The sequence below is a fragment of the Varroa destructor genome, unplaced genomic scaffold (genome assembly GCF_002443255.2).
Source record: "Varroa destructor unplaced genomic scaffold, Vdes_3.0 BEIS01000005.1, whole genome shotgun sequence".
NCBI lineage: Eukaryota > Metazoa > Arthropoda > Arachnida > Mesostigmata > Varroidae > Varroa > Varroa destructor.
Window position 1 is genome coordinate 13,038,474 of NW_019211458.1, and position 26,809 is coordinate 13,065,282.

At 39.4% G+C, this 26,809-nt stretch overlaps 1 protein-coding gene across 8 annotated transcripts in view; it reads right to left on the minus strand.

The window, feature by feature from the left end:
• Positions 1 to 10,075: 10,075 nt before the first annotated feature.
• Positions 10,076 to 26,809, minus strand: part of Prdm13 (PR/SET domain 13) — a 31,890-nt gene continuing 15,156 nt past the window's right edge. For 3 of the 8 annotated variants that reach the window (XM_086991733.1, XM_086991731.1, XM_086991730.1), the window contains 6 exons: positions 19,575 to 24,693; positions 19,227 to 19,378; positions 18,774 to 18,868; positions 18,043 to 18,427; positions 11,825 to 17,271; positions 10,719 to 10,852 (listed from right to left, as the gene is read on the minus strand). In XM_086991733.1, coding sequence (XP_086847859.1) covers positions 17,046 to 17,271; positions 18,043 to 18,427; positions 18,774 to 18,868; positions 19,227 to 19,378; positions 19,575 to 19,709 — 993 coding nt within the window. In that variant the 5' untranslated portion in view covers positions 19,710 to 24,693 and the 3' untranslated portion in view covers positions 10,719 to 10,852; positions 11,825 to 17,045. Of the gene's footprint in view, positions 10,853 to 11,824; positions 17,272 to 18,042; positions 18,428 to 18,773; positions 18,869 to 19,226; positions 19,379 to 19,574; positions 24,694 to 26,809 lie in introns of all 8 variants that reach the window. The other 5 variants (XM_086991734.1, XM_022809031.2, XM_086991732.1 and 2 more) reach the window with 5 other exon arrangements.

The window sequence follows — 26,809 nt, forward strand, 5'->3', positions numbered from 1 at the left end:
GAGATTATCCTATGTTACCATCCACCAATTGAATGGATAGCGCAAATAGAGTGTCATAGAGTCTGTTTGCTAACTCCCTCTAACGCGACAGTTTGCTGTGTCCAGTGAGAAAGCACTTGCTCATAAGTTACTATACGTACTCCACACGTAATCGTCCAACACGAGCCCGTTGCCGTGGACGATTGTTCTACCTCGCAGACCATCTATTCCGTGAAATCGAAAGCGTTACGTGTAAATACTACATGATCTCGGTGGGTACATACGATAACCATAAGTACGCCTACGGCTTTACGTGGTTTGGAGTCCCGCATCTTAATTTTACGATTCGATCAGTAGTGTTCTACTAGAAACGCTATGGTTGGTCTTGGCGAACACGGTAAATGACGTATTGCGTAACATTAGCTGTAACTTCGATTGGCGGTAATCGTCAGAGGCACTATTATTGAAAAGATTCGGCAAAGGGACACATGTTTTTCTGGAAGGAAGTAGCGAGCTTTTGTCATTCTCGGATCGCCCGAAACCTGGATTTGGCTATTTCGATCAGATACTTAAGTGCTACAGTAATCGCAGTATTGCCACTGTAGTACATGTCCGATTTTTCTTACTGAGGTCTTTCGTCAATAAAATTGTGTATACTTTTTAGGGTACATCCGGACTGGTAGTCCAGTTTAGTCTCAAGGTTGTTGCAATAGCCTCAGGGCTATCGATTAGTCTCTGGTAGATCATATCGACCGGATTCCGCCGTTCCTTGGCATTATTTTTTTAGAAGATTTCTTGAAGATCTTTGAAGCCTTATTTTCACAATTTGTTTACAAACTCTGAATACGGCTCTTTTGAACCTTAGCAGCTGCCTCGTTTCAAACGATCACGGCCTTTCCTACTGGACCTAATATAACTAACTGTTCCTGTTGGGATGTAAACTAAAAAAACCATACGACAAAAGCTGCCCTGTAAATTGCACAGTGGGCAATGTTTGTTCTTACGTAATTCATGCGTCTGAGCCTTCCTTCATTCGGTTAATTAGTTACCAAAAATTGGCGAATCACAATAGACAGGAGAAATCTTATTCTATTAAAGATTAACTACCACATAGAGGTTAAGTGAGATTAGAATCTACTTATGGCCCAAAATATAAAAATACAGCACGTTTTGAGTGTAATTTATAAAGCGTTTGGTTATGATGTTCGTGCAGCATGAAAACTTCGATTTTGCTAATGATAAATAAGACTTTATTTTTAATTTAGGACAAACAAAGCACCAGATCATCGTAAGCCTCTCCTGGCACAGGTTCCAGAGCGAGGATATGCACACACTAATTTGTGTAAAATGAACACTCAGTTACCAGGAGGAAACGTGCGCATTATATGCATAAGCGAGAAATTTCAGACATACAGACGCGTCTACAAATGCTTGCTAAAGTCATATTTTAAAGATGGCCAACGGAGAAATCATCCGATGCGTTAGTGCTTTCATAAATATTACTATTGTCAACTCAGTTACGGATCAGACTCTACTCAGAATAATTTACGGCATGAAACCGCAATTGAGGAAAATACACGCCATCGGACTACAGTGCTACGTACTTAATTTTTCATCCGGTCGGAAGAAGCACAAGTGCGTCTTCCGGCGACGTTGTTTTCGAAACGAATCTACGAATCATTATATGCCAAAAGAGGATATCGGCAGGAAAGCGGAAAAAAAATTACTTATAGTTCAGCTAACGACAAAACTCAGCACGGCGAAAAAACTCAGTTTGACTTTGAAGAAAAATGCAATATTCAAAAACAAAGCTTCGAATCAAGCAAACGAACACGAGGGGCAACAACAAAATTGAGATAGGGTACAGAAGACTAGATCAAAACAAAATATACAACTCACGAAGAGATAAAGACTAAATAAACCGATTTGCTTTGAACCTTCCTTTATTGATAATATCGTTAGCATGAAGGAGATGCTAACGCCGGACGAAAAGGCTCAATGAAGACCTGAAATAGACACCGAAATGTAATCGCTTAAACACAACGCCGTCCGAACTTTAGCTGAACTATTGCTAAAAAATGAGTCTGTTGAGACAAAATGGGTATTTTGACATAGGGTGAGCACCAACGGAACTGTTATAAGCCATAAAGCCATCTCCCTCACTTAACCAAAAGGATACAATGACAACAGTGGTGAATACTGCAGATTAAATAAAATCGTCTCATCAATAGCCTTCATCAATCTGAACATTGTTTCGCTAAGAAAGCCAAGGAAACATGGACGAATAATGCCTTGGAAAAAGACGACAGCATTTATTTTTCCGCAAAAATTAACAAACTTGGTAATTACGTCAATCACAATCGATAAGAGGATACATACCATGAAGACACTTCGAATGAAAAGGGCAGCTATTGTCTTACCTCTTCGTGATGACTACCACAATCCATAAACACCGTGGAATCTCTATATGTTAAGAAAAGTGTATCGACGAACTGTTTTGGAAGATCGTAATGCAAACCTACAGCTGAGCCCGCTAACAGCGACAATTTATTCGAGGTAAATAAGGAAAAGGAAACCAATCCAAATCTGCCTTAAAGACGGTTAGCCGATAGCTTACTATACCTAACAGCTATGTCTAGATCTGACGCAAGTGTCATAATCGGATTTATATTTCGATACTTGTAGAAATGTACAAAACATAATTGCAGGTTAGAAATCTGTGTACTCAGGTGTTTACAGGACACCGAAGGTCTGATGATCAGAGGGATCATCAACGATAAAAGAAAGCTATTCAGGGTAACAGCGGCGCCAATTTCAGAACGGACTCCGTGACGAAAGAGTGCGTCATTTTAGTGAAATAATTCTCATCAACAGTAATGTTGTGTAGTTCAGATTTAAAAAAGAAAGGTTTACAGAGTTGCAGATTGCCAATGTTTAAGGTCCTTAATCTGGGTGTACCAACAACTGGCGGAATTGAGATGCCAGGTCACCACGACTATCTACATCGACAATCAAGTTAGCCATCATCCGCAGGCCGCGTAAAACAGCCAGACATACGTCTGTACCACGTCCGGGATTTATTCGACAATGGACGACTAAAAATTGATGTTATAAGCTTATCAGGCAGTCTGGAGAGACAAATCCATCGAATACCGAACTTCGCATCTGTTATACATATCTACAGATAACCAACTAAGCCAAAGTATTTTAGTATTTATCAGCACTTTGAGAAGCTACACAATGGAAGATTAATATACATTGTGTAAGCTATTTGATTGTGCATCGTCTTCTTTTGTTTTAAACTACCCTTCTTGTCTGTAAATCGGATTTTATTTTCGTACCCGGCCTTATTCGTTCATCCATAACGGCAGATAATAGTACATTAACATGTTATTCTATAATATTATAATTAAAGAAATTAAATTTTGGAAAAACTGAGGTAGCTTAAGGTTGACAAAATACATCTAATGTGGATTTGAATTAAACTACGTATCGCGCGCGGTCATTGCAAAGAAAGACCCACGTTGGAAATTTGAATAGTCAAACTTTTGGGTGTCTTCAGTTAGACGCATTATGCTTTAGAAGGCAAACAATCAAAGACATCTCAATAGTACATATATAGGTAGCATCTCGCATACGCTCAATATTTACAATAACGTTCTCAAGTGCAAATATAATTAACTTCGCGTGTTAGTAACTAGCAGTATGGATGAAGAATAAAATTCGATTGATTGTTTTTTACTTATTCAATATGAAGACACCCTGCCTTGATCGTCTCAAAATTGCCAAATATTTTTTCTCATACTTCGGCTGTTAAGTCACTTTCTTGGTGTAAAGTACAATGGTATATTAGTTTTATGGACCAATTCATCTTCAAACCAGTGGAAAAAATCTTGTACATCTCTACCGTTAGGATTAAATGACATTATCATTCAGTTCTAGCTTCTTTGCTCTATCGTAAGCGTTAACTTGATTAATTAAAGCAATATGTAAAGGAAATCATCTATTTATATATAGCAAATTACCGTAGAAGTGAAAGACAAGTCGAGAGCTAGATTTCCTTGCTCGAATAACAGCAAGCTTATGTTCCTGCGGCCACCGGCCAACTTATGCACAAAACCTAAATATAACCAGCCAAAAAATCAGTCCGCATGATAAAACCAATGACACTTATACGCATAATTCCTACCTGTATCACCGAAATGCTAATTTTTTTAGCAGGAAAAGTACCGCTACCTTTAACCCTAAGTAAAGCTTGCTATGTAGTTGAAAAAAAAGGTATGCCTTCATGAATAGTTATTAGCAGTAGGTGGTAAATGATAATAACGTTGTTCTGGTTAGATCCATAGCGACCTTTCGAGCTAGTGGCTTAGGTTTTGAGATTTCTCAGAGCACAATGCGCCACATCTTCACCCTTCCTCTTCCATTCCAACAAAACTCACCATGGCATTCAATTCTAGGTCGAGGCTAATTATGAAAGCGTCATGTACGGCACTTTCGTTGCTTTGTACTTTATGGTTCTAAAAATGCTGCGCAGACGAGGCGCCCTAATCAATTGGACAATTCATAGTATACACTATCAAGGGGAGTGTAATAGCAGGCTGCGGTAGTGGATATAATTATTGGCTAAAGATTAATAACCATATTTTCTATCTAACTATAGTGTTCTATCGTATTCATAGTTCAGGGGGGTTATATTTTCTTGTCGGATTAGGTCTGAGAACGGACTGCCTTAGATTCCCAACAGGAACTTTACTTTTGTATTCAGTACATCGATATATGCAGACTATGAATCTTTACGACTACCTAAGTGGGCACTTCGCAGACCAAACTGATGATTGCCAGTTATGTGTCTTTTATTTTCTGAATTGCAAGCGGTGAGTCCTATTTGGCGGGTGCCTAGAGATCAAACAGGACGTGCCTCCATCGACCTATCAACTGCACTATACGAACTGTTCGTCCAGTTTAAAATTCGCATCTGGGCACAAAATTATAGCTGAGAAGTAGTTCTTGCAGCGAGGATAAGTACCGTAGATAATTTTCTGGGCGTGAATCAAATAGTAAGGCTTTGACTGAATAGTCTTCACACATATTCATAGTTACGTAGTGCAATCTAGATGACGAAGCAGGAAAAAATACCCGCTTACACTTTAACCAGTGGAAAAATCCTGGGAAATTTATGACACTACCACAACCAGTACTTGAGCAGATTTTCAAAGGAGTACATATCAGGCGTAAAGTTTAGATTGAAGAATAGCGAAGCCCTTACGCTGCTCTACGTTACAATCGTTTCGAAATTTAAGAAAAATGCATTTCTAGTAAAAAATAAAACATAACGATTATATAAGAATTATTGTTTGGTCATCAAAAAAAAAAGTGGGCAACAACTGAATCCTCTTAATGTGTATTTTCGCCATACTTCTATTAGCTCCCTATTATGCCCCCTATTATAGCATTTTGTCATTTTTTATTGAAAGGCAAGGTGATGGGTTTAGGCAAAAAACCTGCCTAAACTTAAGCCAGTGATAGTGCTTCTCACATATGAGCATTTGTCCGTACACACCTTTCAGAAAATCAGTAACAACCCTAGATCGAATTATCCCGTGCGTCCATACGCTGATTCTGAATTATTAATTTTTTCATAAATCATTCATGACAATAAGCATGAGAATGAATTGCGATGCTTTCAGATTACAAACTATCATTTCTTACTATCCATGATAAACGTTTTTTTATGATATGATATATGATTTTACAAAACGAAAAAAATTGTACAAACCAATTTCAGCAGCTCTTAGGTTACTTATCGCACCGTTGCAATGTACGGCGATAACTACTGAAAAATATACACCCACTCTTTCTACAGGTTTAAATGCTGCTGAAGCAATTCAAAATAATTTTTATTTGGAAAAATAGAATATTCATACTTTCCTTTACAAAGTCGCTGAACTACCTCTAATTAACTAGGAAATACTACATCTCGATGGGCAACTTTAATATTCGGAGGTGTGTACAAGCGGGAGCAGTTTCGATCCGGTGAAGATTGTGTACCTTGCCAGAGTCTTCATGGCACAAGCGTATAGATTGTATAGCCGAGAAAAAAACATTTACTGTGCGAAGGAATCCAAAAGAAGATGCCAGTCCTAACGAGTTACGACGCCAAAATATTGCTCTGACTATAGTAATTCCCGAGGTAAAAGGCATGCACTGCTGTCAAGACACGAAATTGATACTTGGTAGTACACTTAATTATCGTAAACTTCTCTATTTTGTAAAAATGTGCGATAGTGCACGTTTATTCTTATAATTTACGACGCAAAGAAATCTCAGCTGGCTAGTATGATATGGTCTGTGGAAAATCTTCTGTTTTTCAAAGCGGTAAATAATTCACTCTGATGGCCGGGGGAAGAAGGCGTTTCAAAGGCGATGACATCTCTGCATCGCACGTCAATAATCTGTCCCACAAAACGAAGTACGGCTCAACTACGGCACGAAATCGGTTTTCAAGCGCTACAGGTTTGTGAAGATTGATCACTGAGCTTACCTCAACAACTAATGCTTCTTGCTTAAATCATACATTGCTTGCTCGCCAGAGCACATTTACGATCATTTCTAATAAAGCCAGTGACCCGACTGAGATTAGCAGTCCGAGAAGACTGATTCGGCAGAACACGTTTAGCATCGATAAAGGCTGTCGGTCATTAGGCCGTGTGACAATAGCAAACGGTTCTTCCACGAGTGCCTGAAGAAACTCGTATGGGTAAGTGGATTGGCTCCAAGAAGCAACCATACTTCCTACAGTAATACTAACGTACTCTTCCCCGTCGGATGTTGTATTCGGTTGTACTTTATTGGGTTATTCAGAAGATATTCGCTTTATTAGCATAGATGAAATAATCATTGTTGTTATAGAGAAATCATTTATCAGTCATGTTCAGTCTCCGAATTTAGGGATATTTATTATGCCGCTAAGGTCACGCTAATTGCAAATACTACGTTTGCAAAGCAGGATCGTGTCTCAGGGTAGAGTCTTCCGGGATCACCAAGGGCCGCCTCTTGAGAAAGAGCAGTGGAATTCCAGCTCCGTATAATATAGTTCCTGCGTCGAACAATCACGGTATTGTGCTGCGATTTAGACCATCAAATCAGTACCTGTGGCCGGCCATACGCTCAAACGGCTTAGTCGATCATAGAGCCGAGTCCTCGTGGAATTGACATCGATGGTTTTTGAACGTAATTCACTGGACCAATTTTACTTGATAATTATAAGGGAAACGAGAATTTCGCGTCAGCTTGTCACCTCTAGTAAGTTTTCATTGCTTGTAACAGCCTGAAGGGAATATTAGGACAGGTTGGACATTGGATTTTCACGATTTAAACTCTTATTGAATCTCTCTAGAAAAAGTACCAGTTTAGATTTTCGAAAGGGGTCCTTATCAGTCGTGGGCAGTTAAATTAACCAAGGCACTTAAAGATACTTTCACAATAAACGGTTCTACATACGCATCTCGTACTTGCCATCCTTTGTCTGAACTCATGAAAAATTCGATCGATTATGTACAAATAATCATGAATGTGTAATAGATAGAGAGAATACTAACTAGTTTCTACATATTTCTGGTTACTTTACAGCTACGATTATATAGTATTATATATACGCTATATAATAACTATAAATCTACTAACTAATAAATAATAGTAACTAATATATATATATATATATATATATATATATATATATATATATATAATAGTTCTTAAGCGCAAATCTAAATAGAATTCGTGAAAGCCTTTTTTGTCGTTATCGAGTTTCAAATGTACAATGAATAGGTCAACCTTTCCCTTAGCAGCATAAAGAGACTACGGGAGGTCATAGCGCGAACGCTTGATAGGATCGTCATTTTCGTTGGAAGATGAGTTTTTGTTATTAGCGTAGTAGAAGTACGTACTACATACTCAATCCAAGCAATCGGGTTTACGCAACTTCCTATGACGATCTCGGATAACAAAATCATAGTCGTAAGCTGGTTAATCGAAGGAAAAATTTTTCGTTCCCGCTGCACTTGAGTTGACAAATCGGTGTTCATTGTACGCAAAAAATAGACGTTCTTTTTTATGGCGCGACAGATTATTTACACATTCTTAACCGACATATATTACTTGGAACTTATATCGACTGCCGAATCCTAGATAATAGAATCCAGCAAAACGGACATTTCCTCGTACTGGCGTTACTCTGCAAAGGTAAAGTAGTAATAAAGTGTCTGGGCGAAAATTTTTTCCATGTAAGACTCTCGATTAATTAGTCCATTCCTAAGATAAAGCAAAAGCGATTGAGCAAATCCTGCTTTCAACATTCGCTCTATTATAGTAGGTCATATTTGACGTAGACTATTGTTACTCCTTTAGAAATAGCTATTAGTGGCTGGCAAATAAACTGCGTTTTTATCGTACTGTATAAGCGTTAATAACAAGGAATGACTAAAACTATGAGAACCTTGACAATATTTGAAAGTGATACTGGTATAAAGCGACCTGTGATTTTGCTACTCTACAATGATACTATTGATATGTCAGTGGAAATAGCTGCTCTTAGTGAAAATATCGATGACTGCGGCCCTGCAAGTAAAGTACTTGCGGTCGGCGAAGCGCGTATACAGATGTAATACTTACTGGATCGGCGAAAATTCTATCCTATGCGTCCTACTCGTCAAAAAAAGGCAAGAGAATCTAATCGGAAAGGGTAAAACAATTCAGCGGGGCTTTAAGGAAGGTTCGCCTTAAAGGCCAACAGTGTATTAACACGAACTATTGTTGAATCTGCGCAGAACGACCATGTGATCCAAATTGTTTTTGCCATTGTCCGTTTCTTTAATACACGTGCAATAGAACAAGACTCTCTCAAAACCTGCAGCATATAACTTGAATTGTCCCTTTGAGGGCACCAATCGTATATGCTACGCTACTATTATTTGGGACCAAGGCCACACGGCCGTAGAATAGTGCACTCCCACGTTAAATAGTTGAGTGGGGCCAGGAAATGGAGCTTGCAGATTTCACAGTGCTGTTGCTACCGTCAATGGAAGGTTAGGCTAAGTTTCCATGGATCTACTTAAACAGACATCTAAAAGAACGTCTGTCCTAATAAACATCCGCTAACAATTACCTAAACATAGTATTTATTAATCTAACAGGTAAAAAGGTAATCTAATAGACAATGATACTAACAGTTGGAGACCGGTATACCTTACATTTGATTATAAAGGCTAGCAAGATATATGTACACGCCGTAAAAATGTGCAAAGGCAGATGTTGCAGAGAGCGAAGTATGCACGAGCCGCTGCCCATATACGTGGATCTTCATTTTGCTTGATTCACAGCTGTGTAGCAAGAGTCATTAAAAAACTACTATTTGCATATCCTTTCAGTGTATTCTGTTTTTCTCAAAGGACTGCGAAACGTTAGAAGTAATGGAATAACTTGCATTAAGCACTAGAAGTATAGACAAATAATAACCGAATACTGCAAAACGCTGAAGATTTGACTTTACTAAATATTTATCATATCATGCCTGATTGTCGGTAAGTAAATCCGGATTCCGCTGATCAAGTTGGCTTCGATCCATGACATAAAACTGCTGCCAGAGAGAAACATAATGCCATTCAGTATTTTATAGCTTTATCATTCCGTTTCTATAAAATCTAAATTCCGTCTAATATGTTTACACCACAGTTCAGTAAATCTTAGAGTAACTGGCTTGCACTTCCCAGGTGTGTATGGTACTTCAGCAGTTCTAAAAATCCTCTATATTTAGTGTTCTCTATTTAGTCTATTCATCTAATATGACGGAGCTTTGGATTCACCTTCCGGTTTACGCTTCCCTGAATCAATGGGTAATAAAAATTGACGCTCTCAGCTACCTCTCTCTATAAGCGAGTAACTTCGACATCTTTAAAAATGACGGAACACATATAGACACTTTGTGAATCCAGAAAACACACACTGCTAGTGTATGATAGCCTTAAGACCACGTTCTGGCAGATCGGGATTAACGGTATACTATTAAATAGGTTTCTAGCTTTTTAAGAAACCTAAAATCGAAATTAGTACACAAGAGTCAATACGTTTATTTTAGTTAAATTAAGTGTTTTCGAGCAAAAATGCTAACATAAGTAATACATTAATATTTTGTTTTTCTTATTTTTATAGCTTATCAATAATACAATTTTGTCCAAGTTGACTTCAGATTTCACGGTATTAATCTATCGAAAAAAGCAGGTATGATTAAAATTTAGCGGGACACGATTGTCTATATATGTAGTATGCTAAATTTATTCGGATTACATTTTTTGTTCGAAGTTCGGCGCCGTTCTGTAATTTGTTTTGATTTGAGTGAGACTCCTTTGATGACTAAACGTGATACGCTGCTATTGGTGATGTTTTATTAATAGTACAAAAATAAAAGACGACGCGAAAGTCATAGGACGACATTTGCTTATTCGATAGTTATACCTTTTTACAAACTAATGAATTATGGACAGTTTTACAAATTATTACGTGAGGGTCCTTGCATTTTTGCGTATGTTTATATATATTCGCCTGATCTTCTCAATAGAACGAGAGTCTCTTTCAGTCGTTTGGCAGCACTTCAGTTTTCGCAGCGTTTTACGAGACTTTTCTCAATAACGTTAGGGCTGAAGCGATTCTCGAAATGCAATATGTGGTTTGGCCTTGGTGTGGTGGCGCGACCTCGAGCGATTTTTGGCGACGGTCAATATCGATCCACTTAGCACATACTTCTCCGATCCTATGTAATGTTTTTATTAGCTTGTATCTTGTCCTAGCCGTCCGTTGCGAGGCACCACGAGAGATTCTAGTGAAAAATAGAATGATCACTAATCAGCGGAACGTTACACTCGTAGTAAAAGGTCTGTATCCAAGTGAATTTTCTTAACTTATCGAAGCGGAAGAAAAATTAACATATTATGTAGATGGTACGGACAAAGAATAGATGTTACACATTGGCAATGGCCGCAGATAAAGCTATAGATGATAAATCTGCATTAACGGACGGGATGTTTTGCTTTCTTGAAATCTCGACGACCTTGGTCTTCATTTTGGATACTTTGAAGAAGATGACCAAGTTTTTACCCTTAGTTTGCTCAAGAAGAGTTTATAGCAGGATAGCCTGAGGACAAGCTACCTTCGTTTTGCTTATGCAACCCTACTTTGTCCGTTACGGCCAATTCAGCTTGCGCTCAGATGATGAAAATGTAATGAATAGGCGATTTTACACTAGAGCAGACCGGCTGTGAACAACGTAGCGAAGGCAGCAGAGTTTGTAGTAGTTGGATTAATAGATTTACGTTCCCGTTTTTACGCACTTAATTAGTCAGGGTTACATCATGCGTCGAAAAGCTTTTCAAATGTTTCGTACGTGGGCTATGTAGTGATAATTAAAGCAACTAAGTAAGTATAATCCCGCTATAAACTAATATTAAAAACTTAGTGGCTTGAAATACATCAGTCACGCAACCACCTGAAGTTTACGTGTTTCTACACTCACATCCTAAAGCAGTGAAAATTAAAACATTTTAAATTAGTATTTCCCTATTTTTTAGCGTGCGATTATTTCTGATGGTTGACATCTAGCTAACAAAAACATATATATATATTTTTCTTGCTATATTTAACCAGTTTTTCATCTGAGTTTCACTCGCTTTTATTGTTGATGCGTCTGCATAACGAATCCTAAACACATAAGATCAGTAAGAGAAATAAGGGTGGCTCCTTGCATAAAATCAATAAGCAGAATAAATTGTTGTAGACAAAGATTTTTGCTCACAAATAGTAGTGGCTTGATGGTTCTATTGACAATTTTGTTTCCTGCCAGAACGCCATTTGGGAGCCTACGCGGCTGGGTAGGACAGCAAACGATGAGCGAGACAAAGGGACTTCGTCAATTATTCCATTTCTGTTTCGTTCCTCATTGTCGAAGGTTAGACGGTCAAGGAGTTGTGGCTAAAACATTCGATCTCCGAAAAGTATTTCAGTGGTGTTATAGAGCATACGCAGTTGAATATTGACGCATATTGAAAATTAAACTGGATGCAAATATGAACATTTTGAGACAATTCCCTATAAATGTGTATATATGCCTGCTCCTGTTTTAATAAAATTATATTGAGTTAGGCTTGCCGGACTCATCCTCGTACAGTACCGATGTCATTAACTATAGAATGGATTAACGAGTATAACAGAATCAGAAGCCTGTATAATGTATACGATTCTCTGCTTTAACATACTACAGTATAAATAAAAAAAAAAAAAAAAGTTTTACATCAACTTCCTTTGTAAGCTCGGCATACCAAAGTACTTATTTTGTCTGATTAGAAAACTTCAAGCAGATATTCTTGACAAATGTCAAATGATAGTCGATAAAACATCTTACGCATGCATACCAATATTATAATATTTATTTTGTAATAAAGAAGAAAAATACTTCAGATAACAGATGGTTATTTTTGGATGCCCTTAACAGGATATTATGACCATCTTCGATTGCCCATTCGAGCGTTCAGCTTACCAGAACGATTTGGGTTGCTGCTATAAAGATTACTTGTGAACTTTGGTAGCATATCTATTTTCAAAGTGCTAATTGCTAGTAATCATACAGCCCTACATGGAAAAACAAATATACATTATAACAATATATGATTCTATACCGAAAATTCAAAAGGCTGGAAACAGGGACTTTAATGGCTTCGCACTAACCCCTATTTTCTGTAAATGTAAATGATTATCGCAGAACAAACAGGCTGAGGTTGTTCCTCAGTTTCTTATTTTTAACTCATCAAAGATTAAAAACAAATGCACTGTCAGAGCAAATAGGGCTTTTAATAAAGCCGATTATCGTTTTATAATTTAGAGAAGCAAACTTGAATGTGGTTTATATAATTTTCATTCAAGGATAGAAATCTGGCTGTTTTAGGTAAGGTAAAGCAGTTTCATAAATAGAGAAAAACACTTCCTTCAACAAAAATGATTTGTTATGATTTTACATGTATACGCTGAAATTTTCGTGATAGTAACTAGTGTGGTTTGGTAAAATAAAAAAAATATTTACGTTAATTTTTTTCACATTATTTTAGATCTAAATGTGCCGGTCTTACAGTTGATGGTTTTAGCTTACAGTTTAAAAAACTCAGGTCCTTCAATTGTGGGCTTTTGCTCATCGAACTGTGTCCGTTGACTAACCCTAGCTATCTTATATTTGCGCTTATAATAGAGAATTTTGAAGGTGCACTTACTTTAATATTTAAATCACAATATTTATTATGTTATATCAAAATTGTACATACGAGAGAAACACTAGCATACAGATTTTTTCAGAGACTTTCATAGCTCTAAATTACGAGACAAAATTATATATTCATGATTGATTCATTGTAGTATGTTGGAAACCAACTTCATTTAGATGTGTATTTGTTGTCTTATTCATGTGAATGTGGCAATAATTTACATTTACCTAATAATAATATATAACAGTTTTTTTTTTGCCAATAAAAATGCCATTGCTGGTTTCTTCTAATGTTTTCAACTCGACTGGTTAAAATTTAGCATTTGTTCTGTACGGTTGCCGGACTGCTACGAATTTATCAAGTATCTCAATAAGTGGAACACACGTAACCTTATTTTTATTCATATATCTGCTACCTATTCGGTTTGATGCCTAACCGCGCATGGCGTTAGGAACAATCATTTAAGGCACATATAGATACATAGTTATCCTTGTCGTTTTCAAAACTGATTGCTGACCTAAAATTGTCTCTAATTAATAGAATGGCCGATTCTGTAGATGTTTCGCTCCTTGACTAATATTGCAGTGTTTACTTCCCAAAGACGATCAATAGTGCAGTAAGCAGTGGGGCTATACCGGTGCGCAAAGTTCGTTCAAGCATTTCCCGAGCTTCAGCGAGTTTATAATTCAAGACCCGGAAAAAGATATGACACTTTTTCCGAGGTTACTTCATCGCCAATCGGCCGGTGCTCGCAATCGTTGTTCTGTGTTGTTGAATCGATCGGCGCATTTACTAATATTCCCGGTTCGACCAGTGAAATAAGCGTTCCAGCTTCATGAAGTCACTCAAAGAGATGGTAGTAAGCAAGAGACGGCCGAGGGTACATTGAGATACTGAATTCAACGACCGAAACGCCTTGCGGATAGCACACTGGATACGATATGCAATCTACACGATTAGCAGTATACCCTTGTAATCTTACGTCTATGTTCGAGAGTTGTACGTATGCCAACTATCAACGAAACCGTCATGTAAGATCGATGCGAGGGTAAAGCGGCGCGTCTAAAGTACCACGGCATGTAATCCGCAGGACACGGGCAAAATAAGAATACAACGCTGTTGTAAACTCCCGATCAGCGACGCACACCGCAAGAAAAACGCCGAGATCAACAGTCTTAAATGCACTGCACGTGGCACAGAAGAAAACTTCTGCAAATAAACACTGCAACTAATAGAGCCGTGACTTGATCTAGTGTCCATCGCGTATAAATATATAAACCAACTTTGAGCGGGTAGAAGCTCTGGTAACCTGATTGATTTGGTAGAAGGATCAAATATAACTAATAACATTCACCCAATTATGAGATATACGGATGAAATGCATATGCATTACCAAGCTCCGCCAAATGTTATTCTGAGCCTACACTTGTGCCTTTTTAAAAAATCCTAGAAACGCTTATTTGCTCAGTTTAGTAACTGAGATTCAAGATGCTCATTCAAGTTCTCGTTAAACTTGAACACACACTTTAAACCATAATGCTTAGGTAAGTTGGAAGCTCTTTGCTGGTCATTAAACGTTCAAGCTTTAGTAACCGCGGCAGCTTTGTATCGCTTAGTCGCTTCCACCGTACTTGAAATTCGCTAATCTACTTTCTTCATTTGAATCTGTTATCTGAGGTCACCAGCCGATCGTTCCGGAGATAGCAGCCTGTTGAAAGTCTGGGGACACCGCCAGCACAAACCCTTTTGAAAATACGTAATCTGGCCAACATTATAATGGTTATGTCGCTATACTGAAGCGCGGCGCGAAAAAGGTTCGTTCTTGACGTGTTGGGAAGTAAATTTAACCCTAGTAATCGACACTGGTAATCAGCCATACTATAATCTAATCGTTCAAAGACGTAAAGCTCACATAAAACTTTGGGTCGACCATGGCTCTGTAGTGCACCTCGGAATCAAGATAATGGTTGGTTCTCTTAACATTGACGAAACCCAAATATGGCGAAACTTTCCTGAGTAATTGCCAGATATATGTAACACAAACTGTTTGTATTTTTTACATTGTGTAGCTATTAATATCTGTGTGCGAAACGACAATGACGACACTTACATTTTTGACTTTTTATAATTGCCACTAATCGAGGTCTCAGAAGAGGGAAGACATGTGTCTAAACTAGGACTAGATGATTTGATTAAACAAAAGTTAATAAGCAAACAAGGTAGTGTTAGCGAATCGCTCGAAAATAATATGAGCTTGACTCCCGTTTCGATTCGAATCGGTGACTCAACTAAACATACTATTGCCTACTTGCGAAATTGTCATCTGCATAAAGAAAGCTTCGGTGCGAAGAAAAAAATCTTCTTGAGAGACTCGTTAACAACCGAGTTGGAAGAGAATAATTTGTTGGTAGTAAGAGAAAGATCTAATTAGGTTTAAACAAAACAAAGGAACGAAGTGTTGCACAGTCTGGTTACCAGCACAGCGCGTTACAGGATTAGTTCGAAGGAAGTCGTTAAGGCTCAATTCAGCCCATTGGAAATCGGCAGTAATTTATGCTCCAGTAATCTAAGGTAAAATTCTTACTTTAAGAGCAAAGTATAACTTGGCGATTTTTCCTGAATGAAAAAGATATTCTCTAATTACAGAAGTAATAGCGTTTATGGTACTAAGTAAACGTATCACGAGTATCATTAAACCTAAAAACTAAGTTTATTTAAATAAATGTTCTTGTTGTAATGATTATGAGGCAGACACGAAGCAAATTAATTCTCATTGCCTTTTATTACTCAGAACACATTCTTTTCCGTCATTGTTATTAGTTATTCATCATTAGGCACAGAAGAATTACTCATTTTTACAAAAATATATTGCTCTTTTTTTTTTTTTATGTATCATATGTACAAGCAGAAAATAGTCGTACACGTGATGGAAAGTAATAATATTTACAATAGAAGTTGACTAGACCGCCAATATGATCCCTCATTGAGACAGCTACATACAACGATGTGCGTGATTCTTACAAGTTATACGTCCACTAAAAATGCACCGTAAGGGAACTATTAGAATAATTTCAAATGAACTTTAAGAGAGAGAGTTAAATTTTGAAAAATACGCATCAGTAAAACAAATTCGCATTTGTTGTATTTCGCTTAACTATAGTTTAGCTAAAGACCTGCTTAATTTAGAAACACTATTTATCGAAACGGTAGCCTTGTTAGCTAGCCTTGCTCTCTAAGTTCCAAAAAATCTCAATATTCATTTTATTCTTAACGGCTGTACCGAGAAATGGGACCAAATGCCGTTATGCCAATATTAGATACTTCGTTTTCTACTGTACTTCTCACTGTTTTTCTCTAGTTATGCAAAAAAAAATTGCTTACTGCGCTACTTGTGACCATGCCCCCATCATTGGCCCCAATGTGCATTATCTCTTTATTTCTCCAGCTTGCTCTTTATGTAGTACTATGTTACTTACACAGTCGCTGTACCGAAGCTAGAATAGGACAACATGTTTCTCGTATAATTCAAGTGCCAACTCTGCCCTTATATTAGGAGTACAAAACATTTATCGTGCCTGATACGCTACAGTGTCGATAAAGAGATCTGAGACTTAAGTGAGCCGCGACAGTTTAGAGGTGTGATTACTAGAAGGAAGGATCCGAGGACTTTGTCAGCGGGTGCGTTTTTGAATTTCAGTTAGAAACTCAAATATGGACTGCGATTAAGCCGTTGATTAAACTAGGGAACGTACTCGTCGCTTATTTTCATTCAGGCGGAGTGACGCAATGTTTAGTCTTAAGATGCCTTTCCAGATCGCGTTTGCGTACGAGGGCCTTATCGCACAATCCGCAACGGTAGGGTGATTCGAGTTCGGCGTGCAACCGGACGTGCTTATTTAGATTTGACGGATCGCTAAAAGGCCTCTGGCAGAAACGACACTGAAGTGGCTTGTAACCGGTGTGCGTTCGGACATGTATCTTCAAGCCATACCTGGCGTTCAATAGTAAAACATCGCAGAGAAAAACATGAAGTAAGGTATATTTATGGAAAACATAATTGCTTGCGCAACTTCACAATGGAAAAGGTTGACATATGTTGATAATAATGTCACCCCTACTTATACACAAAGCTTACTGCAGTAGGTCAACTTGGCTGTTTCTAGGAAGTAAGTTAGGTAAGCTTCGTGTTAAATTGAAGATTTTACAAGTAAGCTACAGATATTAACACGAAACCTACCGACATATCTTTAAGCTTACAAGAAGTGTGGCACTCGAAGTGAACTTCGTTTTTCGTACAATAGAGGCTAACCTACAATTTCAGTTGTTTTTTTTTTTTGTTAAGACTGAGTAACTCATATTTGGCCATGTCAAGGAATTAGTGCAAACCAAGAAAATGCTATATGTCAAAATTAAGCGAGATTGTTAGCTGACTGTGATACAAGCCTATAGATGTTGACTACAGGAGAACTAGTTGCTGGCACGTAGAGTTGGCAATTTTTAGCTTTGTGCGTTTGCCTGCTAATCTCAGGGACATGTTGTGGTCTAGATTCGAACCCGAACATAGATACGCGGTTCGTTTCGTGATGGCTGGGAGGCCAGCCGTCTGATGGAATACCTATCGGTCGCACCGGGTGTAACACTTCGCAATTTAGAGCCCGTAGCAAGGCAATATTCACAACTCTATGTAGATAGAAACACAGGATTAAGAAAATATGAATGACAACTATGAAACCGCACGAATACAGTGTGTGATATTACTTACCTTCTGGAATAGATTTTGCCGCAGAACATGCACATATGTCCCTTTTTTCGTAGTCTTTCATCTGCTTCGTTTGTTGCTCCCCTTTCATTGTCGTTGTCGTTGTCGTCATCGTCCTCATCATTTGAGGTGTTCGTGTCAGGAGTCATCGCTAAGCCTTCATCGACTCGAATGTCCTGCATTCCTCCGGAGCCTTGAGTTGTACTGTCGTCCTGCAGAAGCGTGTCCTGCAACCTCATGGTGCTCTGAAAAGAAGGCTCATTGGCCTGCCGTAAGGCCGGTAGCTGACCTCTCTGGTAGGTGCACCAATTGAGCCTTAGATGCGCTTTTAGCATGTTTGGCTGTGGAAACGTGGCGTCACATGAAATGCACACGTAGCGCTGATGTCCTGAATTTGAGGAGGTTAAAAGAAATGATAGTTGCTAGTGAAAATAATTCTCTTAAAAACAATTTTTCGAGAAACCGACTGCCGATCACTACGTTAACTGGCACTTCTAAAAACTACGATGGAGTTTCAATCTTACGAAGTAGGTATAATTCGCTGCAGTCGGTTACGTTGCAGAGTGGGCTCAAAACGATCAATAGTTCTGACCTGATGATAAAAGGTCAATGAGTAATCAGTTAGAATTTTACAGAAATAAACATTAAAGCGAGATAAAGAAAAGCAAAAAAGGCAGTAAGTTTCCAAATCGGGAAGAAATATCCATACTTGTTTGGTTGAGAAGTTTACGTACCTAAAATATGCCGAGGTGTGAGAACTGGAATTTGAAGTTCACAGCTAACTTCAAGGTTGAACCAGAAGCGAAGTTCCTCACCAATGGGTATTGGCCTACAAAATTAGAAGCGTTGATAAATATACTACGCACTGCAAAACAATGTAGTTTTATACGTAGAAATAACGGCGCGCTTCTCACTTCATTCTTTCAACGCTGAGTATCTTACTCTCTGAGATAAGCTACAAAAGGTGACAATAACTCGCCAAGTATGCTGCCAATGAGTATTTATAAAAAAAATATTATTTTATAGAAAAAAAAAACTCTATATTAATAAATATTCGTTTATGCCCACTGTGAACTTTACTTGAGGATGGTAAAGGTCAACCGGCAATAAGTTCATAAGAAATCGGAAAAGTCCCATTAGAAGATCTACAAGGCTATTCCGGAATCGGCTTGATGGTAGTTACCTACCTTGTTGTCTGGAGCACATAAAAATTGACTGTCTTCACAAGAGCAACGTTTTGCTCATGGACATCGGCTGCGAGACGCATTATCGTCGAGAGCTGTTGAGAATCACTGCACTCGGGAGAGATAACTCGGAGGAATCCATGTCGTAACGCTACCTGAATAGTAATAACGTATATAGCAATATTATTCTTGTCTTATTTGTTAATGCTCATTAACGGGTTATTTGTTATCCTTTTTAGGTGCTCAAATATGTCGAACATGTTCTAAGTTTATCTACAGATAATTAATTTTAAAGATAATATCTTCGTGACGCAATTGGTCACTATAAAGATTTTACAAACTTTATCCTACCTTGTATTCAACTTCAGGCCGTCGGCGATCGAGTAACCGTTCCAGTAGGACCTCGGCTCCGACAGGCATCGAGATCGCACCAGCAGGTAGCGGTTCACCAGCCAACACACAGGATGACGTTGGATGCTCAATCATTACTACAGTTTGTATTAAGCTCCCCAAAGTAGAACTATAAATGGTGACTATTAAGCATGTGGCAATGAGGCAAACTCTTTTGTGGTATAATGTGCGCCCACCAACTGTCTCATGACGGCGTCTAGACGAACATGAACATTCCACCGCATAGTATCAATACACATCGGCCTTGCACGGACATCCCGACGTTGCTCTCTGCTCACCGTACGAAACAATAGATTGCGCTAATATTACAGTTATATACAGAAGTATAACCAGAATGACGAAGAAATAATTATTGGCTCACAGATCGACTCTTTTTACACACGTTTCAGTGGGTCAATACCATAAACGTTAGGCTATCGTATCATGTCAAATCTATGGCACCACTGCATGTTCAACTGCCGCCTTAGCTTTAGGTAGTTTACGCCACACCTAATGCAATACGAAGTCGTTGCATGCAGGTCTCGGAGAGCAGCACCTGTCTCTGCCACCTGTCGAAAACGACTGGCATTTAGTTGGTACTGTCTGGTGCGACTAGTATTGACTGTCATGGTGACAGGGTCCTGTGGCGTTGTCCTGGTGTGCGTACTGCACACCCACATACGCCCAGCATAGTGGACATAGGATACAAGCCATAGCCTACATAGATTAACATAGGGACACACAGGCACTCAGGACACGGTGGCCGTTCCTGGTAGCACCAAAGGAGGTGGTGCTTAGCTAGTCTCGCCAGTCTGTGGTTGGTGGAAACGCGGCGATGGGGTGGTCCTTCAATCCCGATGTCGCGGCACCTCAACGTTTGCTTCATCGGCACCACCGAACAGTGTGGTAGACAGCCCTGGTCTAACTGAATAGAAAGACAACTTCAGTGTTGTCTCAATACGGCAAAGCATAGTCCGGTACCTTGTCCAGCAGCCCACTCCATTCCGTAGCACTAGTCACTTAATGCTGTCTAAGAGTGAAGGTAGCAGGATCGGTAAATCGCTATCGAATGATAATAGTCTCCGCCGTAGCTATGCATCCTGCTTTTGCCTGCAATAGCATGCGGTATGCATCCCTCTGTGGGTGTAGGGGCTATGGAAGAACTGACGGCGTGTCGCGAAACGGGTGCACGAGCACATCCGGTACACACACAAATTATAATGCCATTCTTTCAACCTAGAGTAGCTCTTGCCCCCCTAACCTCAGCAAGTACCAAGGTCTCCTTGGTGATTCGCTGTTCTGGATATGCTGAACTTGCTGACGCTGGCAAAGGACAATTCGATCCGACGTATCAAGTGCAATCCAGAGCAACCCGCATCGTGTATACGTGGTTCTTGAATATCACCATCGCTATAGGAATCAAACTTTCTTGACTTGACCTTGAGAATAGGTTCTAATTGTATAATAATTGTAGTTGTAATAAAAAAAGAAGAGAGATACTGAAACTAGCCTATATGAGTTACGGTCAACTGGCTCTTCTATTGTTTTCTCGAAAAGAAAAGTCATTCAGGTCGTCATTTTCTGCTATTTACTGCATTTCTGACTCTACAAAATCTAGGTGGCGCAACTTTGCAAATAATACAATTGAAACCGAGGTTTGATTGATCTAATGAACCTGATAGAGAGACCTTTTGTTTTTCATAAATCTTTACAAGTTGAACGTAGACCGTTTGAAAGCTCCCGGGCCACTATAATTAAGACCAGTTTTTGAGAATGTGTGCCATTAATCTGGCCTTTCAAGCGCGTCCTCTAAGCTTTCAACATTTAAGTTGTCTTAACAAAGTATTTCTATAATATGCAATAAAATTTGCATATAACGTTGGTCGCAACAGGTCTACCTTCTGATGTCATCCCATCCTTAGCGAAGTATTTCTTCTGCCTTTAAGGACCAAAGCTTTAGTCTAAGGGATTTCAAAACGCTTTCCAACCTCGTTCAACGCGCGCGGCGCATGAGCCACTGACTCTAACGAACTCTCAATGTAGTCACAGGTGTCGTACTCTTCGTAAGCATACATTGTACTCTTGCTGCAGTCGTAGAGCGCCGCACTCGGCCCTAAAAATGGCCCAGCCGCTAAATAAGTTGTTACCGCAGCAGTTTCCCTGCACGCGGTTCTAGAGCTACTACCGTTCTTCTGTTCAATAAACAACTGATGAGATTCGTTCAACTCGACTCCTGGTGGAGGCGGCTTTGAACTCCTGATCCTTTGTTGGTTGGTTGCCTGCCGCAAATCTGAAAGGGCTCTGACCCACTCCCACTATCCGCTTCTTTCCTTATGTAGTGTTCACAGCAGCCGCTTAGGCTCTCGTATCCGGCTATAAGCTCTCCTTCGCATTCTCTGCGCCGCCGTTTGGGACACTCTCTTCCTAGCCCCCTACCCAAGCCTGCAAACCGCAACATATGAGAGTAGAACGCGGGAAGCATTAGTAGCCACAAGTGTACAATACGGCGGTCCGTGACGAGGTGGTGTTTGTAGCAGCGACAGCTCATAATCTGAGCAGCAACTATCCGAACACTTGCGCCAGAGCGATCGGCGTGAGGAGGATTTTGAGGACACCTGACGCATTTTGCGAAGTCGGAGGGCGGATGTTTTTGCCGGGCACCGGGTGGCAGGCAACGATCCCGGGCTCGACCCGCCTGGAGATAGCACCTGACAATAGCACCTCTCGTTTAGCCAGAATAGAGAGCCGAGCAAACGAAGCGCACCCACAGGCTCGATGTCTTCATCTTTGCTTCAAATCCCATACCATCACCATCTCCACTACCATACACTGCTCCTTTTCCTGCCGCTTCTTGCGACTCCTCAGAAGGAAAAAGATCTTCTTGATCTGGACCGGGCCGTCTCCGCAAACCGGGAGTTCGTGCACGCCGCCTTACCTACCGGTATTGCTCAGGTTATTCCCTATCTGAAGAAAGTTTTCTTTTGGGTGCTGTTAACGTGCTATGACTGTACTACTCATTGATTTGCGATATGCGCAACTAACGAGATTTGAACGCAAACGGAGCGGCGGGTAGCCATAGCTCGATGCGAGATTGCACGTTGCTTGTAATATGGTTGTGATTAAGGTTGGCTTCGGGTCAAATATTACAGACAGGCGAGGACTCGGCCAGAAAGCACAGCAAGAATTTAACTTAAGCAAGCTACTCACTAGCAGCTCAAACCACAAACTATGCCAAGACCCGTCCGTGTAACTGGGTCTGTATATTTGGGTCTCATTACAATCCACCTGAAGGGAGAGCGTTTGGTCGAATCGCAGGTCGAAGATGAAGGAGCACAGCTGTTGCCACCGGGGCCGATTATATGGTGCAAAGACGCCTTACTTCGCTGTCGCATGATATGTGGTCGCTAGCTGAGAGGCAGTATGGATGCTTGCTACAGCTGGTTCACGAAGTACATGCTCGAGGGCCATTTTGCCTTGCTTTATTTTGAGGCGGTGTATCTAAAGCGTGCAAATCCACACGCATACCCTTGTAGATGCGTAAGACAAAAGTTGGTTTTGAAATTTACAGTTACGTGTGTTAAAGGTCCAGTGCTGAGTCATCTCTCTTTGGAAGTGCGAATATTTGTAAAACTGTACGACGGGCAAGATTAAAAATGGCAGTACGTCTGTTTCGGCTTAGCGACAAATTTCATTCCATAACTTCTATATATAGATTCTACAGCTTTGATGGACCTTTGTCCGACAATGCTACTCTTGGATAAAAACGACGTTTTACTTGCACCCTTGAAAATATTTGCCGACCTTCTCCTTAATTCGTACTCAGCACTATCGCCTAGGTTCAATATACTCACACTCGTTTACAGGTTGTTCAGTTACGGACCATTTTGTCCTACACACTTCCGTAGAATATCGTTTGCCGAATGGTTCATCCCTAACTTTAAATATATGCTGCTACATATTGTCTTTGTTCGTCTACTTTCGTAGTTGATGCGGGTATCATTCTGTAGTTTTCATGTATTTTGTCGTTAGCCTAGACAAAAGAACAACGTTGGCTAGACGCGTCAGTCTATAATTTTCCTGCTAATCATCCAAAGACTACTACTGCGTACAACCCAAGGTCCTTCCAATACTCAAACATGATTGTATAGGCATGTTTTATTACGTATTTATTCTAGGCTTTACTAATTGTATTCGTATTCTATTTATTTTCCAATTAAGCAGCGCTTTTATGGGGTAGAACATGGTGGTAATACGTAGCTTCGTTTAATTCAAAGGCGCCACTCGCGCAAATTTGCGGGCGGGGCGCTGTCGTCGCTCTACGCTTGTTGATATTAATGGAAGTAATTATGGTGCCTGGAGTAGTTTTGGCGGATTTTTTACACCATGTCATTCAAAATTGAAGCGGTTAAAAGGTTTTTATTATGTGGTTTTTACCATTGTGGCATATTAGTGCTTAAATTCCCGAATGTGCTAACACAAAAGTCTCTCGTTACTTACCGATTTCTGGTTGCTAAAAGACATTGCAAAATGGCAATATAAACAGATATTGATTGAGTTAATTGTGTGCGGAATTTTAGCCGAGGGCGAATTTTTTTTATCAGTGCTGCACATTTTCTTAGGTTGAAGCAGCCTAGCGATGTTGTATTTTTAATACAAATACTTCATACCTGTACGAACGTAAATGAACTAAGTCTATTAAACTTATAAACCGATGACTATTTTCTACCACACTTCGACTTCTTTCTAAAGGTGCTAGCTATAAATCTACGTGTCTCAGTGTACTTATATAGCGGAACATAGTAAAGTCGATCTTTTATATTGTACAGTATACTAGCAACGAAACGTTTCTATTTCTATTCTATAAATAATATATGTACGATTGTTTCACACGAATTGTGTCACCGTTGAAACTATATTAGCTGTGTTTTCCAAATTTCCGTTCCTTCTAACCAAATATCATACTGGGACGCTGATTCACGTATTAGAAGGGTAGTTCGATTCGATGCTATGATATACGTCATCTTGGCGGTATATGACGAGTCCGAGACATTTTGTATGATCAGCGCTCATCGTCATTAAACTGTAATACAACGTAGAGATAAGGAAAACGTAGAGAATTTTAATTAAAATTTTCCAGAAAACATCCAAACGAAATTAAACTCTGATCCTAAAGGATGACTATTCTCTAGTAACTTTTTTTAGAAGTTTGGCATCACGTTTGGGGACACTTTTTTAAACAATATAATTAAAACTGTTCAATTGATTCGTGTAAGTTCAGTCCCGTTCAGTTAAGTTCAGTCACCGCTATCATATTCGTCAAACAAGTTATTTCTATAATTTTCCACCAAAAACTTAGCTGTTTCTGTGACGGGATAAGAGACATCTGAATTAGAGTAAAGTTGTAGCTGCATCATGGCATACTGCCCGCTCATTGCTGTTCAGGTATAGCGCTAGGTTAATTGTGCTATAGGCCTACCTATTGATAGATACTATTTTTTTTAGTTTTATCACTTACAGCGTTATTGTACATAATGTTTGCCACTATTAAACTATTTATTCTTTTTTCTTTACAACGCCTCGTGGTATTATAGCAGAAGATAACAAAACTGTGTGCATCGAACAGATGAACTATTACCGCAGCTATAAGGTGAAATTTCACATAGAACCGTCCAGTTCTGAACGCCTTTACCGAATAATGATTTGACCTTACTTAACTGGTCGCTGGATAACGAAAAGGTCACCATGGCGTCGGCAACAAACACTCTTCCTCTCGGACTAGACGTTAGGATTACTTCCAGGTTACAATACCCATCAATTCTCTAAACTATCATGAACACTGGTACCCTTATTTGATACAAGGGGACAATTGTCCTTCGAGAATGACGTAGCGATTGGACGGTCCTTTATCTCTCTAGTGCATGCTCGAGCTGTACTTGGAAATTTCTTCCTTGCAAAAATGGTATTTGATTGCTCTACGGCTAGCATGATGGCCCAGTGCGGGTGCAGAACTAGACTATTAATTGGTTATATCGATATACATCATACGAAGAGAATCGTCTATTTCAACTAGCCTTAGATTCATATATTATCCTTTAAAGTACACTGTCTGCAACAGCCACAGCTTTCATTTATTGACAAATTTACAAATGGATATAAACGCTGACATACATTTAGAGAACTGAAGACACTACAAATATACAGACACGCATTTCTAATTACGTCCTCTAAAGGCACGTTACTACTTCGCATGACTAATAAACGTAACGCAGCTTTCGCACGTTTGTCGCAAGGCCACTCTTCAGCAGCATTTCCACAGGTGCCTAGTGCACAAATCGAGGCTACGTGGAAAGACAACCCAGTGTTCATTAAGCGCTATTATTCATCTCGAGGTGTCCATTGAATTTACAAATCCATGCTTGCATCTTTAGCTTGCATCGCGGATGTGGTAAAACCATGCGAATCGAATGGTCACAGCCTTCTTTCTAGATCCTCAAATGAATAGAGAGCACGAGGCATCTCTAATGCATTTCGATATGCCGTTATCAACTTCGCAAGCAAAATCTACTTGGGCACAGTAACTTCCCGGTGGAACGCGCCAAATATACTAAGATTGGCAGCCAGCCAAAAGCAGTGCTCTGGACTTAATTCTATATAGCCTACTGATGCTTAACCTCAAGGGGGAGCCAGCCCGCGAATAACGGTGGCATGAAAGTTACGTTCAAAAAAGAGACAACTTGAAGGATGCTTTATTCGTGGTATAACCCCTGTTTTCTGATGAATCAAATAGCGAAAAGATAAACTGCTAGATAAAAGAAAAAAAAATTATAGTCGTGTTGACAGCTGCTCACTTGTCAACGTAACATATTAACCACTATGGTATTAAGCGCGCAATGAAATAGATATTTTCTTCGACGAAGCCCCCATCGTCACATCCACTTCAAATCTTGCGTCTCGCTCAGAATATGCGGACAGAAAGCGTAATGGACGTTTTTAATTTAAATATAGATCATTTTATGTGAGCAGATTACACAAATGATAACACATCAGATGTCTAGCATAATACGACTTGGGGCAGAACATCTTGAACAGAATGTGCAGGAACTACGAAAGAACACTATTAGGACATACAGCGTTTCACAAGCCCGTTGACCATATTTCAGCCTCTAACTGTAAACCTTTATCTCGAGTTAAATGAA